The sequence below is a fragment of the Melospiza georgiana genome, chromosome 15 (assembly GCF_028018845.1).
Source record: "Melospiza georgiana isolate bMelGeo1 chromosome 15, bMelGeo1.pri, whole genome shotgun sequence".
Classification (NCBI taxonomy): Eukaryota; Metazoa; Chordata; class Aves; order Passeriformes; family Passerellidae; genus Melospiza; species Melospiza georgiana.
The window spans coordinates 4,899,473-4,916,074 of record NC_080444.1 but is presented as its reverse complement, the minus strand read 5'-3'; the positions used below and the strand labels follow the sequence as shown (position 1 = coordinate 4,916,074).

The 16,602-nt window shown below is 44.6% G+C and overlaps 1 protein-coding gene across 3 annotated transcripts in view; it reads left to right on the top strand.

The window, feature by feature from the left end:
- The window catches only part of SGCD (sarcoglycan delta), a 306,084-nt gene that overhangs the window by 176,521 nt on the left and 112,961 nt on the right, over nucleotides 1–16,602 (top strand). For all 3 annotated transcript variants that reach the window (XM_058034848.1, XM_058034847.1, XM_058034849.1), the window contains one exon: nucleotides 7,038–7,223. In XM_058034848.1, coding sequence (XP_057890831.1) covers nucleotides 7,038–7,223 — 186 coding nt within the window. The remainder of the gene's footprint in view (nucleotides 1–7,037; nucleotides 7,224–16,602) is intronic.

Genomic DNA, 16,602 nt, shown 5'->3' with positions numbered 1-16,602 from the left:
AGCACGGTCAGAAGCCACGCAGAGAAGATTAGGAGGGAAAACATTAATTTAGGGGCTGTTGTATCTGCAACTTCTCTTCCGATTTGCGTTTCTTTCCCCAAATAACTGAAGAAACATTTATGATGAAAAGCTCACTCCCTCTTTAGGGACCTGCCAGATTTAGGCAATGTTCTCTCATCCTTTTAGTTGCAGCATTAAAGCTTGTCTTGCCTTTGCAGAGATATCAGCACCTTATATGGCAGGCTTGGGCTCGGGATTCGGGAGCGCGCGTTCGTCAAGGGATGGAGGTGTCAGGAGGAGTCTGCCTCGCCTCACAAACTTCCTTGCCTCTGCCTTGGGTTTTCAGAGCAATGTTATTTGACGTGTTGAAAATTCTTCCTTAGCTGTGTTTTATGGTGGTGGTGTTGTTTTTTTATTTCCTTTCAACAAGGAATGAATTAAGGGTATCCAATGATACGGTGGGACGGCGCTAAGAATCTCTGACTGGTTCATGGGAGCAGACACATGGTTTGCTTTGCCTGCATCCAGCAGGGCTCAAGCAGTCACTCATTTTGGCACCCCAAAAATTCAGGGACAAGGGGCAACGGATCCAAAATGTTGCAGGACCAGAGCTTTCTCCCAGTAATTCTGCGGAAGTGGGTTGAGTTTTTAGGAGCCAAGTGAAGACTCTGTGGGTCTGGAGTGCAGGCACAGGAGACATGGATGTACTCTGGCTTCTGGAGGCTGATGGGGGGGCAAAAGGAATGAGAGGAAGGACAGAGATGAGTTGTGAAAGGGGGAGGCATATGAGGGAAATAAAGAGGCTTGATAAGCTCAAAATTTGCTTTGCATAAAATACACCTGCAGTGAAAATGCTGTGTTAAAGGAAGGTCTTACATGATCTGGAACTTCTTTAGCCTTCACAGGCTGCCATCTTACCCTGCAGACTTGGATCTCTATTGCTTTTCTCAGCAGCAGTTAGTCTAGGCAAGCAGTCAGTCTATTATCTTCTTCACTGCTAGCTCTAAGCTTATTGTTAAAAAAACTAAATAAAATTCAAGTTCTTACCTCTGATCATGTAGCATGCCACCTCCCAAATGTGATTGTCGGCTTTGAAGAGCCAGAGATGTGCAGAGGCTGGAACGTGTCCATCTTAGCCAGCAGCAGCCAGGGCCATGGGAGCTGGTGTTTCCTCCCTGCCTTTGGCAGCTCCTCCTGAGCCTCCTCAGTGCCCTTTGTGCAGCTCCACCTGGGTCAAGCATTCAAGCTTTGAATCCAGGAGGACTGAAGAATGTGTGCGTGTGTGGGCAGAGTGCAGAGAGCCTCCTGATTTTGGAAGCAGACAGAAAGGAGAGCCATTAGCACACCCCAATATGTGTTTCTCCTCTCCTGGTCCTTCCCAGCAGCAAACCAGAAAGAGAGTGAGTCAGTGCAAAAGAACAAATGGATTAGCACAGAAGGCACATCATGTGGAGGGAAGATGGAAGATGCAGCAGAACAAGTTTTAACTTGTGTGAGCAGGAACACTGCAGAGACTGCACTCTGGATCCTGGCACATGCTCAAGCCCACAGTTCTCAATTTGTGCCGTGCTGGTTGGGTTCCAGCCGTATAAATCCATATTGTGATCCTGCTTTGCACATTCCTGCAAGCCATATCTCTTTTGGTGCTGTGGGGTGAGAGTGTGTTGGGGCAGGAGTCTGCGAAGTGTCACCTCCTGTGGCTTGCCTTCTGAGTGGAGCTCGGCTGATGAGATCCCTCTTGCTGTTCCCGCAGCCTCCTGCAGTCACACCTGCTGCTGGCTATTTTGGTGCAGTTCTCATGTTTGTGCGTCCTGCTTTGAGGCACTCTGGTGGGAAAGAGCTTTTCTAAACTTGGCACCCATGGACAGGGGCTGTGAGTGCTTCACATCATCTGAGTGCTGCAAAGGAAGCAGGGTGTGAATGCAGCGGAGCTGGTGTGGTGTTTGCATGCATGCAGCGTGAATTTTTTACCACAAATTGTGGGGCATTTTGTGAAAGACATTCTCTGTTGACTAGCTTGATACATAAAAGGACTCACTGCAGAGACTCTTTCTTCCTTGCTAGCTTTCCATTTCCTTCTTAATTTTGAAAGAAAGTATTGAGACAAGCTGACTATCAAGGAAAATGTGTAAAATTTAAAAGAGGCTGTCATAAATAAAAAAGTAGACATGTTTCTGTCCTTCCCAGAGAAGAGAAGCAATAGTGACATCACATTGCTCACAGATTCTTGCAGCATAATAAAATATCACTTTTGGCTTAGGAAATACAATTCAGAGATGGAGCTGCCTGTTATTTTCGTTTGTTCTGGCAAATTCTAATAGGTTTAGAGTTTTTCTGTGAGTGCTCTTTGAATGCAGAGAAGGGACAGGACAGTCCCATTGTTCAGCTTTTGGTTGAGTCCATCTGCTCCAAGCTATTGGTTTATAAGCTGAGGTTCTTGCAGTGCACTTATCCTCAAGCACATTTGTTGTGGAAGTGCTGCCAGCCCAAACAGCTGGGGAAATTACAAGAGCTTTCAAGATGTTAGAGGTGGGGAGCAGCCTGAGGGGTCTGAATGAGATGCCTTACCAGGATGTGAATCCCCAAGGTCTCCCCAGCTGCCTGTGCTGAGTCCATTTTCCACAAGATGCAAGAGGAAAGAAAGGTGTTTTCCATGGGCAGAGTGTGCCCTGATGGAGTACAGATCATAAAAAGCTTGCTGATGTGCTTATGTTTGCTAGAATCAGGCCAGATGTTTGAGTAACACTACATGTGTTGTACCCCACTGAAAGAGACTGCTCATAAAAGAAAAGAACATTCCTTAGGATGTTTCCTTTTACTTTCTGTCTCTCTGGCCATGTATCAGCAGTGATACCTGAGAAATGGGCATTGAGTGATAATGGTGGTCCCAACTCAGGGAAGAGCTGCTCCTCATAGGGAGGGACAGGCACTGTTGGCAGAAATAGAGGGACAAGCAGAAAGCAAAGATTTAAGCTATGGGCACACCAATAACAGTCACAGAGAGTGAATCCATGGCTTAGATGGTCCTGGAGAAAAGTGCTATGAGATTTAACTATCCCAGCAAGTATTTCATCCCATGGGCTGTTCCCCAATGCTCAGCCCTTGCTGGCCATGCTACAAGTGAGAAGTCATTTTCCAAAGCCTGACTCTTTTTATGGAGACCCAGGTTGTGGGTCTCTGACCCATGTGAATGGACATAAATCGGTTTTGGGTCATGCTGCTGGTGGATTAATGCACCTGGGGGTGTCAAACTTGAGAGACTTTTATGGGGAGTGGTGCCGGAAAATGTCTTGTTGATAGATGGCTCAAAACACTCTTCTTCACACCAGATTTTGTTCTCAGTCACACTCCAGAAATGTCTGTTCTTTTGAACCTGGTGGATACTGTGCACTTAAAAGCCAGAGAAATTAAAGAGGATGAATCTGCAGAGCATTTACAGCCAGTGAATACAAGTACAATGCCTTCCAGTGATATGGCAGAGAGCACCTCTGAAGGTTTTTAGGGCTTTTTTTCCCCTTATTTCAGCCCAAAAGAAAAGGGTTTTGTTTCAGAAAACAAAGAGAAAGAGAAGAGGATGTTGGTGATATGGACACAAAGAGAGGGCAGGTGTGGGAGATGTAGGTCCAAGACCTGAGGGAATTGGAGCCCCTCTCTCATCTCTGGAAATGTGTTCCCATCACCGTGTTCCAGGTCAGCCTGGGCTCAGATGCTGCTGGTTTTTCTGATGAGGCTGTTACACCTCACTTATAGGCAGCCAGGCTGGCAGGGGAGATACTGTGTGGGCTGTGCAAGGCTCAGGGCCATTCCTGCAGCAATGAGCTGATCCATGAGCTCCAGGACACTTCCAGCAGCAAATTTCAATAGGGCCCGTAAGACAGAAGCTGCCTTCCCAGACAGCATCCTCTTACAGCTTGAAATTGTTCTGTTATTAAACATACGTCCTTCAAGTGCTGATCAAAGAAACCCCCACGGCAGAGAAACGTTATTGATTCCTTATGTACAACCTCACCCTGCTCATGGTCCTCCCTGAGCCTGCAAAGGCAGCAGGGCCAGGAATGCTACAGTGCCAGTGTTTGTGTAGGAAAGGTGTTAATTCATCCCTGTGCATGTGAAACGCTTTTCTGCCTGAGGAATTGGTAACGTGGGTTGCACACCCTGAGTGAGGAACTTGCTGCCAAGAAGGGAAGGGAGGCTTGGAGCAAAGATCTGCCCTAACTGGTGAGGTCTGGTGTGAATTTTGTGAGCTCAGAGCCAGTTCTGCTTTCTGGTTTAGCTCTGCTGAAGGAAGGTGCTGCAGCTTTGCAGAAGCAGCCTGTGCAGATCAGCAGGTGGGGTGACAGGGCTCTTTCAGTGGTCTTAAAATAACTAATAAATCTTTCTTGTCGTGGGCCATATCTCTAAGGTATGCTAAAGCAAAAGGATGAATAGCTTTTCTAAGTGGACTGGATTTTGTCTCAGGCCCTGTTTGCAGTGTTGGTGTATATAAGGACTCAGAGTACAGCTTTAGTGCAAAAACTTGGTACATTTTTTTGTGCATAACCAAGAACTCCTTGGTGAAATTCCCACATTCCAGGCTGTATTTTTGTTGTCATAGTCGCATTGTCTATGGCTAAATTGCAAAGATTTGGCTGCTGCATTTTGTTCTGTTGTAGGTGGGGTTGTTCATGCAGTGGTGGTGATCCAGTGCTGTGCACATGTGTCTTTAAGCCCTCTCACTTTAAAGTTTGACCTTTAGAAGGCATGCTTCTTTTCCAATTTCTGTATTTGTTTCAGTATTATCTTTTCTCCACTGTTACAGAATTAAGTGGTGGTTCCTAATATTTTCCTGAAGAAGAAATGAAAAATCCTATTAAGCAGCAGCAGCCTTTCCTCTTAGTTCAGTAATTGAAAGGAGGGAGGTGTCAGCAGCAAGTGCAGCCACTGGATATTCTTTCAAAGCAGTAATTTTTTGTCTGGTGCCTTAATTCTTTTCAATGTTTGAGTCAGGAAAAGTTGCCAAAATTTAAATTATGACTAGCCTACTTCTCCCTCCCACACCATACAGATTATTGATAGTGGATATAGCTGGTTCCATAGGTGGTAGCCTTGCAGACTTTCTTATTCTGCTCATTTGTTTAACACACCTCAGCACTCTCTGTCCATCATCCTGTCTTCTCTCCCTGAAGAACTACAGACATGAGCAATTTTTTGGTAATATTTACAGTTTGGGGGAGAACAGTAGCTAGAAACCAAATATTGCTTAAGTGTGGCCGTGTGAGAGTTTGTATAGAAAAAACATGATATCTACAATTGCCATGCTATTTTCTTGTGATGAATTTATGCTGTATTGCTAAGTCTTGCTCATCACACATGTTGGAGTGCTTTAGTTGTTCTATCTCTGTTAGGGCAGCTGTGAGTTAAATGTTTTATCAGAACGAGAGAAATTCTCAAAACCAGGCTACTGTATGGATGCAAGTTGCTCTTTGTGGTTGTGTTCTGTTGCTATAAATTCTTTTGATGCTTGTAAAGTTTTGCCCCAGCTGGATATGCTATTTTCTCCATCCTAGAAACTGCAAGTAAAGACAAAAAGCACAGATACAGTGAATAAACAAGTTTTGCAATAAAGGGGTATTTTTAGCTGGGTATTTCATATTGTTTCTCCTTGGTCAAACCTCTTCCATGGTTTGAGAGGGTTAGCAATGCAATTTATTCATTTTTCTCCAAGGGAGAGGCTGCATTTAATATGTGTTCTCCAGGATACCCTGTTAAAATATTAGGCAATAAAATCCTTGACTGTACAGTAGTTGCAGTTATAATTTCCCCCAGGTAGAGGAAACTCTGTGATTTATTATTGTTCAACTTTGTTCGCGTTGGCGTGGTTGTGGCAGTGTAAAAAGATCTGCTTTGCTCCAGCCTGTGTGTGTGTGTGTGTTGGTGCCCCAGCTCCCCTCCCTGAGCAGCGTCTCATTCCTAAAACTGCCTCTCTGCAGACATGCACATCACACTCCCACAGGGGAACTCACACTGCTCCCTCCTGGGATGTGAGTTTTGTAATTCCCTGCATACAAACATCAGTGCCAGCAGCCCTGAGGAAGACACTCGTGGTGTTGAATCCACAGTGCAAGAGCCTGCTTGGTGGCTTCCTATCTGTCTGGAGTCTGAAATGGAAAACACTCAGCAAACTCTGTGTTACTAGAGATGATCTCCTCAGTCTGCGCATCAAAATAAGCTGAAAATGTAAGAAATGATCCCTGGGGAAGCCTGAGAAAGTGGCTTTCCTCAACCTGAAAATGGAGGGTGAGAACATGAATTCCTTTCCTCTTTCCTCTTTCCTCTTTCCTCTTTCCTCTTTCCTCTTTCCTCTTTCCTCTTTCCTCTTTCCTCTTTCCTCTTTCCTCTTTCCTCTTTCCTCTTTCCTCTTTCCTCTTTCCTCTTTCCCTTTCCCTTCCCTTCCCTCCCAGCACAGATATTTGTGATAATTGTTAGAGATGTGGCAGCTGGAGAACCTTGCCCCAGCTTCACTTTTTTAGGCAAGACTGGTGTGCAGAAAGGGGAAAGGCAAACGTTTCCCCTTTGCCTTTTTTGTCTTTGGTTGGAAGGAATGATTTTGCTTGAGATGATATTTTATTTTTTCTTAAACTAAACCTCTGAAAAGTCATATTGCATCTTCCAAACAAACTGCTGAACTCAACTGCTTTTACCCAGCGCATGCAGAATTTTCCCCTCAGGATCCTTCGAGGCCCTGGAGTGCCTGCCTTGCAAAACTTGGGGCTGAGCAGAGTCACTCCAGAGTGATTTCCATAGGATACCTTCAGCCAGAGTGCTTACGTGCATTTATAAGAACATTCACACACATTTAACACATCACATTCTCTCCTGGTCTGTTACTGCGCACACCAGGCAGAAGGGAAAATAACCAAGGTATCCAAAGAGCTGCTGCCCACCTGGTAAACTCTGAGAAAACCCCAAACCCTCCAAGAGGCACAGACAGAAGCAGCTTTTATCTCTGGCTTTCCTGGCCCTGAACACACGTGGTTGTCTCTTTGTGCTCATTTCAGATGCCTCAGGAACAGTACCCGCACCGGAGCACCATGCACACCTCGGAAGGACCCCAGGTATACAAAGTGGGGATTTATGGCTGGAGGAAGAGGTGCCTCTATTTCTTTGTGCTGCTCCTAATGATTTTAATCCTGGTGAACCTTGCTATGACCATCTGGATTCTGAAGGTTATGAACTTCACAATTGTAAGTAGGGGTTACCCTGGAAGGTCTGGGGAAGATGAGGGAGGGTGCTGGTCTTTCTGCTGAGCATGGCTTCAGATACAGCTTCAATAATGGGGTGTTTCATTGCCATGGACAGTCCTTTCACAGAGAGGAACAAATTTACACAGTGATCCTGTCTTTCTGCTGGATACTGCCAAGCTGAGGATCAGCTCAGCCCTGCAAATCATGTTCCTCTTATATGCGGTATATGTATATATACATGTATTTATGTAAACAATATACACCACCCAGCTCCAATTTTCAATTATAAAGTGTTTTAAAATTAACGAAATTGGTTATTTTGAACTTGGATGTGGAATGGGTTTGAGCTTTTCTCTTAGATTTTTCCTGCTTTTCTTCTGTGACCAGGAAGACAAGAATCTTGATTTGCTTTTTTTCTTCGGGAAAATTCATGTTGATTTAGTTTTCAAAGCATCATGAAATGAAATAGAATTTACAGGGTATCTCCCTGGCTGTGGTACTTAGGTGGAGCATGTCCTTATCCTTGTATTGCTGTGCTTGGTGCACATCAGTCCTGGAGCAGTTCCCCCTTGCTGCTCAGACTCCCTGGCCAGGGTTAGCTTTCCCCTTCCAGGTCTTGTGAGCCTTTATGTATGGCATATCCTCGTTTTTCACTAGATAATTCGGCCAAGCAGAGTGAAAATGAAGTTATCAGTTGTCTCTTCTGCAAAGTAGTCATTGCCACCTTGTTCAGATGAGATTATTCATTGTAAGATTGTTTGAGTCTTCAGGAGAAACCAAGTCTGAAGCTTTAATCCTGGTTCTACTTCCTGAGGGAGCTGTAAAGCTACACTTCCCTAGACAACTTTCAAGGATCTTCCCAGCCAGGTTCTGATATGAGCAGCATGTTTGAAGTTTTTTTGGCATTTCTTCCTCTGCTTTGGTCTTGTGCAGTCCCGAACAGCTGTGGCCAGAATTATGTCATTAATGGGCCATGAGAAGTTGAATAAACAACCTCTGGCTTCCTGTACCCAGCAGATAAAGTTCTGTGTCAGGGGAATGTGCAGTGTTCATTTTCTCTAACCAGGTTGCTGTCAAGGTGTGCAGAAGATTGCAGTGCCTGTGTGCATAGGGAGCAGGCAATTATAAAGCAGTAATCCACAAAAAGCTCCTGTGAGCAGGCAAAGAGTGGCCAAAGTGGACCAATTAATGCTTAACCATAGCAGTTGTTTAATCTTGTGAAATTGATGCTGTTTTGATACCCATTTCATGTTCTTTAGATTAATGGAGGTGAGCAATAGATATTTCTGAGGTGGTGGTGAAGTTGATCATCCAACATGCAGGCAGTGCTGTGGGTATCAACCTGAGAACAAAACAAAAGGATTTCAATTTATCACTTTTCAGGAATACAGCTTTATTTCTTTTTAATAACACAACCTCAGTCCCATGCATTTTTGCTAATTGGTGATGGTCAGTCATTCTCTACAGGTTGCTTGGGAAGTCAGGTGAACATCTGTGCTCTTTCTCCACCACTGACCTCTCATGATGCACTGCATTTTGCAGGCCAGGTGCTGAAGTGCCACATCCCAGGGATGTGTGCAGAAACCTCCCATTTCCAGCAGCTCTGTCCCCCCCATAGGATACAGGCTGGTTTTTAGAGCCGTGTACTGATCTTCAATTTCTTGTCTGATTCTGTTCCCTTACTTGCCCTCGGATTACTGGGGATTATTCCAGGGTAAAGCATATTTGTGTATGGCTTAGTTAATTCATATCTACTAATACTAGTGGATGATGAACAGCATTTGGTGATAAAAACACAGGTGGTGCTGCTGAGTCCTGCAGTGGGAGCAGCTTTATGGTTGTAGGCATGGCCACACTACTGAGGGTGAGTGTTTCTGGCACAGCCAGCTGGAAATAAATACAAGAACTGGGCATGTAAAATGTGAGTCTTGCCCCAGTATGCATCCATTCATCTCCTGATCTCCTGCTGCTCCTGCAGCCTCAACAGCTGCTTTGGATCCTGCTCTGCAATCCCTCCTGCACCATTCCCTGAGGCTGAGAAAACCACTTGGCTAAGTGAGTTTTTAGAGGCAGACTTTTATCTCTAAATAACAAACTTAGAAAAATTATCAAATGAGCAGATGCAAATATGGAAAAATCTTTCGTTTGTTCCTGTTCTGATAAGAGGAGCTGAGAGCCCTTCTGGGGCAGAGGAGTGATCTGAGTAGTCAGTGAGCAATAGCTGCTGCTTGACAGGTCTGAGTTAGCCCAGTGCTTGCAGAGCAGAAAGGAGAGGAAGGTTTGTGTTTCTGTTCTTCTGGAAAATGTAATATTTCTAGCATCTTCCTACCCCTGAGCTCTCCTTCCAGAACCTGAGTCTGTTCAACTCCACAGAAGAGTCCTGGTGCTTACCAGAATTTAATGATGCTCATTATAGCCAATAAGTGCTCACAGTATTTTAATGAGCACAGCAAACCTGCTCAGGAAAACTCAGGGGTGTTTTAAATGCTGATAGTGGGGAGTGGAGAAGGGGGAAAGAGATGAAACAAGACAATCTCAGGATACAAAAACACCTCCTCGTGCTGGCTGTGGCAGTGTCCACCCACTCCAGTTTCTTGTCCAGCCCTGGCCTCCCTTTCTCTGCCCTCTGCCTGCCCTCCTGGCTTGTGCTCCTGGAGACAACTGCTGTGAAATCAAGCCATAAACTTCCAATCAGTGGCTGTTAACAAGCAAGCACCACTAATTAATTCTAGGTTTTGCTTTTATTTTAATGTTCAGGGCTTAAACAAATGTTTATGTGGGCCTCTTTGCCTCTTACACAGGGCTGTCAAAGCAGTGTCACACCTGTGTGGGGACAGCTGGTCACTGTCTGCTCTGTCCTCTGGCACAATCATTCATTTCTCATGTACTGTTTGATGCTCAGTTTGTTTTAAATGCCTTTATCCAGCACAGGCTGTATAAAAAACAGGCCTAGAGGGGACCTCCAGTGTCACCTGCCTGTCCCATGGCCAGGTCCATTTGCTGTGCTCATTTACAAATTCAGGGCTGAGCTGCTCTGGGGCTGCAGGGAGCTCTGGCCAGGCTGCTGCCTCTAAACCTTGCTTGGATTTTTAAGACAAAGCACAGAATGAATCTGGACCAAAGCCACCAATTTGGTTGAAACCCAAATGTACCCTCAAGGTGGCCTAACCTAATGGAGGTGGAAACCACCATGCAGCACTCAGCTTTCCAGTGGTACTTAGAGAGTCCCCTGCTTCATTCAGATCTTGGACAAGGCTGCTGTTAGGTCTGTGGTTTGCACGTACTGGGCTTGGGGAAGTGCCTGTGGGTTGTGTGTGTGACTGAACACTCAGTCTGCAGGTCCCACACGGCCACAGCTGCATCCTGCAGTCACACCAATGTGGCACAGGGCTCACCTGCAGCTGGGGAGGGAAACCTGCTGTGGTGATGATAATGTCCAGCTGTGGCAGTCTAAACCTCCAGCTGTGCTGCTCTAAACCTCCAGCTGTGCCAGGCTCAACCTGGAGCTGCCCAGAGCTTGGCTGAGGTGGGCACAGCCCCTGCATGGGTTTGTAGGTCCCAACTTAATTATAAAGCTGGAATGAGAGCTCTTAACAACCTTCTCTTTCTGGTCCACCTGCATTAGCAGCCCACGATGCAGCTCTAGCAGCAGCATTGCCTGTGACTGTGCATATTAGCACAGATATTTGATGCTGCACAACAGTGATGTGCTGGGGATCTCTATTCCACCTATTACTAGTGAGCTTAAAGCATTTTTAAAAAAGCTTCCTGTTGTATTAGTTTCTGGATATTACAAGAAAAGATGTGCTTACATAAACACAGTAAACCAATATCCTTATTTTAAGCAGTCCAAAGCTAGAAAGCTCAGATAATGGGCAATGACAGTGCACTGACCTCTTTGCACGGGGGTAGCACACAATGCCTGGTATTTTAAATGGTGCTAGGAGTCTGAAGCAGTCTCCATTAGTACCCCTTTATAGCCTGTTAGGCAGCAGGCAGAGCTTTAAACAGGAGAGATGAGGACTGTGTCCTGTTGTGGCTGCATTTAAATGTCACACACCCACCTACTTGTCTGCCCATCAAACCATATAGGACCTTTGCTTTTCCTTTGATTTTCCCAGTCCTCCTATTGCTTGTCATGGATTGTATTTTTTGGGGTAGGGGCTGTTTGCATATGTAGTCATATACTGGCAGGCTCTACTGGACTTTGAACTGTAATAAATAGAAAATAATAATATTTTTCCCCAATCAGCCTGCAAGGCTTGAAATTTCTGGAGAGCTGTATTCTAAGAATCATCTAAAGTAAAGGCTTCAGATTAGTTTTGTAAATAAAATATTCTGCAGCTTGGTGTTCAGGAGCCAAACTTTACATGTTCCTCCAGACTGGGAGAGCCCCGTCCCTGGAGATGTTTACAGAGGTGCAGCTGTGCTGGTTTGGGACAGGGTTTAGGGTGGAATTGGCAGTACTGGGTTAGTGGTTGGACTCAATGATCTTAGAGGTCTTTTCTGACCTAAATAATTCTGTGCCTGCATGTGCTGCTGAGGTTTTCATCCCTTAGCATGAAGTTCAGCCATATTTTATTATTTTAATTGAACAGGAACAAATTACTTCAATTGTTCAGTTTTTTCCCCATTTTTTGCCTCAGGCTGCATTCATAGCTGAAGGGGTCTGGTTTAGCAAAGTTGAATGAAATGTTGGCAATGTAGAGAGACAAAATGCTGCTGTGGATGGCACAAATGCTAAATATCATTCTTATCTTGCTTTCTTTATTAAAAGTTGCTAGGAAAAATGAGCTTTTAAAATTTGGTTATGAACAGTTATTTCCAATACAATTACTCCCTCTTGTGTGTAAACTACCTGCCACATTTCAATTACAGGAAAACAGTGGGGTAATAACACAGCAGTAAAGATGGATTAGAGTTAGGAAAGCTCATTGCCCTAGCTGGCAGGATTCTTCTATTAATGATTTAAAGGAATAGACTTTGTTCTAATTTCTTTTTTTTTTTTTTTAAATCAGAGATTGGCTCAGAAGAAAATGACTGTTCTGTTTATGTTCCCTTTTCATGATTTCTCTGGGGTCTCTTAGGTGCAGTGGTAAGGCCAACATGGGAAGGAACTCTGATCAGCTTTTCAGCTTCTGCTGGTGCAGCTGTAATCAGGCAGCTAAAATTGGCTGGAGTTAGAATTAATATTACTATATCCTTATTAAGGAAAGAGTGAAGTTCTGTTTCTCTCCCTTTCCCCCTTGCACGCGCACACATACATCGCAGAATTGTGCACTTTCCCATCCTAATTCATGTTGCTCTTTCTGTAGAACAAGTAATTGTTCTGAGACTTCATTGCATGACCCAAGAGCTTTGTGTATTTCCCTCCTTTCCTCATTCACATGGATTGCATCTTCTGATATAAAGATGTTAATCTTGCAGTGGCCTGACAACACCAGCAGTGCTGTGAGTGATTGTACTATTAACTGAAGAAGTTCCTATGGGTGAAAACCTTCCTGGCTGGAATTCAGCAGGAATCTTGGCACTGACATCAGTGGATCAAGCTCTTTAGTATAATGCTTTTTATTTGCAGTTTTCTTTACAGCAACTTCTAATTTCTTTCCTCTAGGTTGAGGATAAAGTGTGCTATGCTTTTCTTTTACTCGTTTTTAGACATCCAGATTTCAGTCCTGGAGGGTTTCTGTTTCTGCATGAAAAGCAGCTGGGATTACTTATCTTTTTTTAAGATACATATAGTACTTTTTGCCTTCACTCATTTGGAGTTTAGAATAATATAGTCAGTTTAAATAGGATATTGTGTGAAGCTATTGAAAGTTTGACCCCTTCATGGCTGCATCCTCCAGGGCATCAAGGATTTGGTAGTGGTGATTTGTTGAGTTAAAATGCATCAGTTTCTTCTAGTGTTACACCTTTGAAACATTGGTCTCTCATAATATTTCATTTTTATTATCCTAATAACCACATTTTCTCAGCCAGTACAAGCACATAAGGCTTTCTTCATCCTTGTTACCGAAAAATGATGAAAGGTCCCCATATTTTTACTTCTCTGTCTCTACTCCCTGCTGAACCATTGAGTTTTTAGAGGCCTGCCATGGCATTGGATATGCTGACAGATTATGCTGTGGGAGCAAAAGGAATAGTGAAATATTAAATGTTCTACTCATGCCACTAGCCCAAGCTGCATGTTCTGCACTGCAATCACTTAGGTAATTCTTGGAGTTTTTCCTTTGACAATTGCTCAAGGCAGTCTGTGGTATACAGAGTATTAGGATGGCAGATGGCCCTTTTTTCCCTCAAATATTTTGTGTTGGGTTTCACAAGGAGCTGAAGTTTATGTGACTGTGCTTCCGTCTTGATGGACAGGATTCCTGTTCTCAGTTCTCAGATGTTTCTGAGCCATTGTTCATACTCAAGTCATCTGAACAGAACTATGCATCCAGGAGAAACAAATATCTCAAACATATTTAGTTACTGCATTTTTCAGAGGCAGAACAAAGAAGTTTTATTTATTGGTATCTCTACTGTGAAAGAAGCTGCTGCATAAGTTTTGTACTTAGTACTCACCAGGAGTGAAAGATATTACAAATGTCTCCACAGCAGAGAAATGTTTTATTGGTGCTGTTTTCCTCCTGGACACCAGAGAATTTAGCCCTGACATGCAGATACTCCAGGACACATCCCTTGGTTATTAGTGCTTCTCATTTGGGGGAAACTCAGCAATGCCCATCTCCTCACATCTGCAGCTCAGAGCACGTGTGCAGGCAAACCATCACCAGCCAGACTTGCTGTGTGGGCCCTGCTGAGACTCAATAACTGGTCTGGTGTACATCCCCAGCAGGAAAATACCTGATTGCATTAAAAATACATGACGGCTTTGTTAGATGTCTCCAAGAACAGAGGGATACAAATAGATGGGGAAGGGAGCAGAGTGACAGGGATTTGGGAGGTTTGCAATGGGAGGTTGATAATTTATTTTTTGGAATAACTCTTAATTTCCAGGCATTTCTGCCTATGAGCAGAGGGCCCTGTGTGCTGGTCCCTGCTGTGATGGGGGGAGCACAATGGGAAGGGTTAAGAGCCCAGGAGGAGCTGCTCAGTGTGAGGTGGAACAGCAAGGAGGGCATGGGTGGGCTGTGCAGGGTGAGTCATAAACTCTTGATCCCAGATCCTCCCTCCTGCCACCTCCCTCCAGAGGAGATTGTTCTCAGCCTCTTTCATCTGAAGAAATAAGATATTTCATATTAGCATTCATCTCAGTGCCAACAAAAGATCTTCAGACTAGCAGTTCTGAAGCAGAGAGAGATTTGTCTCTTGGAGAACATGTAAAAGGTATTATTATAAATGTGCAAAAGAACAAAAGCAAGCTCACTGCTAAAATGTCGATAATCAGTGAGTCCTCTGAACAGCTTACAACCTGATCCTTCCTCATATTCTCACAGTGCAGGAGCAGAAATGATTTAATTTGGGAATCCACACAGAAACGATGTGCCATGCTGAGCCATAGAGTCAGTTTGCTGCTGCTGCTTCTCTTGTTCCTTGAGCTCTTTTTTTTCTTTCTAAGCTTCCCAACATCCCTCCTGCACTCTCTGCACAGCAGAAAAGCAATGGCCTTCCAGGCTTTCCAAACCTAGCAGCCAGTGCTGGAACAGAAATACAATTCCTCTGAAGCAGCTGTTCTGCATGGCTGCCTTCAGGCAGAGGTGCTGCTTGGAGTAGCCTCCATGTCTCTTTCCTCTTGTCCTGGAACTGCAAAGCCATCAGCTTCTCAGAAAAGCTTTCTTGGCATTCTGAGCTCCTGCTGCTGGAGCATAACCATGGAAAGGGAAGGGTGGTGGCTTTCTCTTAGAACTGTAAATGGCTGAGGAGAGTCTGAAACGCTGAGGAGCAGAAATGTTCCTGTGCTTTGCGTGGAGCTGGGTCCTGCCTGCTCAGTGAGGGGAGCTCGTGTTTGGCTGAGCAAAAAGTAAAAGAGACGTGCCCTATTCTTCCCACAGTTGTGCATTTACTTTATTTACCTTCTTGCTGTGATGACTGAGGGGTTTGAGGCCCAAACTGCAGCCCTGTGCTGTGCAGAGTCTGTCTGTCCCCTCCTGAAGGGGGAAATACTATCCCTGTATTAGCTCTTCTCCACTCCCATGCCTCATTTGATAGAAGCATTTAAAATACGTGCTGCCATTTCCTGTGCCTGTTCTTCCAGAGCTCTGCAGTGGAGATGAACTTGAATATATCGCTCAAATTCATCATAGCTTGAGTTTTAGTTCTGGCCATTTCCACTTCAATTGCATCTTGCCCTGAACCCGTCCTGCCTCCGCTGCCGTGGCCAGCAGCAAGATGGACTGAGGTAATTATTTGTATTTTGGCCTCTTTCTGAGGGACTGCACTCCAGTGCACTTGCATGAAGGACAGCCTGTTAGCACTGAAATGATGTGCTTGCAGCCAGACTTAGAGAAGAGGAATAGATTCACACAGGTAATTCAGCCTTAACCTCTTGAGTTCTCATTACTTTGTGTCCACCCAGTGCTACTGCCCACCCCTTTCCTTTCCAAATGAGATCCAGTAACTAAAAGAGAAATTATGGCAATTTGCTATATGAAATTTGTGATTATTTGCATTTAATTAAAGGCTTCTCTTGGGAAAATGAAGGGCAGCTTAACCTCAGAGAAGCCTCTACATCTCCAGTAATTGCTTCTAATTGAAGTGCTTTGAGTTTCCATCCCACCACAAGAAAAGGAAAAAAAAAAACAACCTCAAACCTGAAAAGTTCACTCCCACACATAGGGTCCCTGAAAATTATTTTATCCTTGTGCAATTAAGGCGACTGAGGGTCCTCAGAAATGATTCTCCAGTGTGGGCTAACCAGCTAAAATTGAAGTTGCATTACTGCAAAGGCTGGTTTGTGGTGTGCTGATGAGAAGTCCAAGGCACAGCCCATATTCCTGAGCTGCTGTGCTACAGACACAGATGCAGGGGTGCAGGTGCACATCTTCTGCCAAAGTGCTCCTCGTGGCTTCTGCTTTTTTACAGGTTTTTTTGCCTTCCAAAAGTATTTTGTTATTATTGGTGAAACCTTTCTGCCTCAGTGTGTCCTGTGAAACACAGGAGAGGGTTTTCATCAGCTGGAGGTGTGCAAAGTTAATCATCAGGAGAGCTTTTGGGGCTGGGAACACCTTGGACATTTCCCTGCATCTCCACCTGTGTGTGCCTTAGTTTTTAATGCTACAAAAAGTGTACACTTCTCATGCCTGCTCCATTCCCTGTTCATCCTGGCACATGGAGCCTGTCCCTAGAGCAGGGTGGCATTTTATAAACCACCCATGCCTGGCACAGGCACTTGGAACCAGCCCTGCCCTGCCCAGGGGCTGCTGTGCCTGGC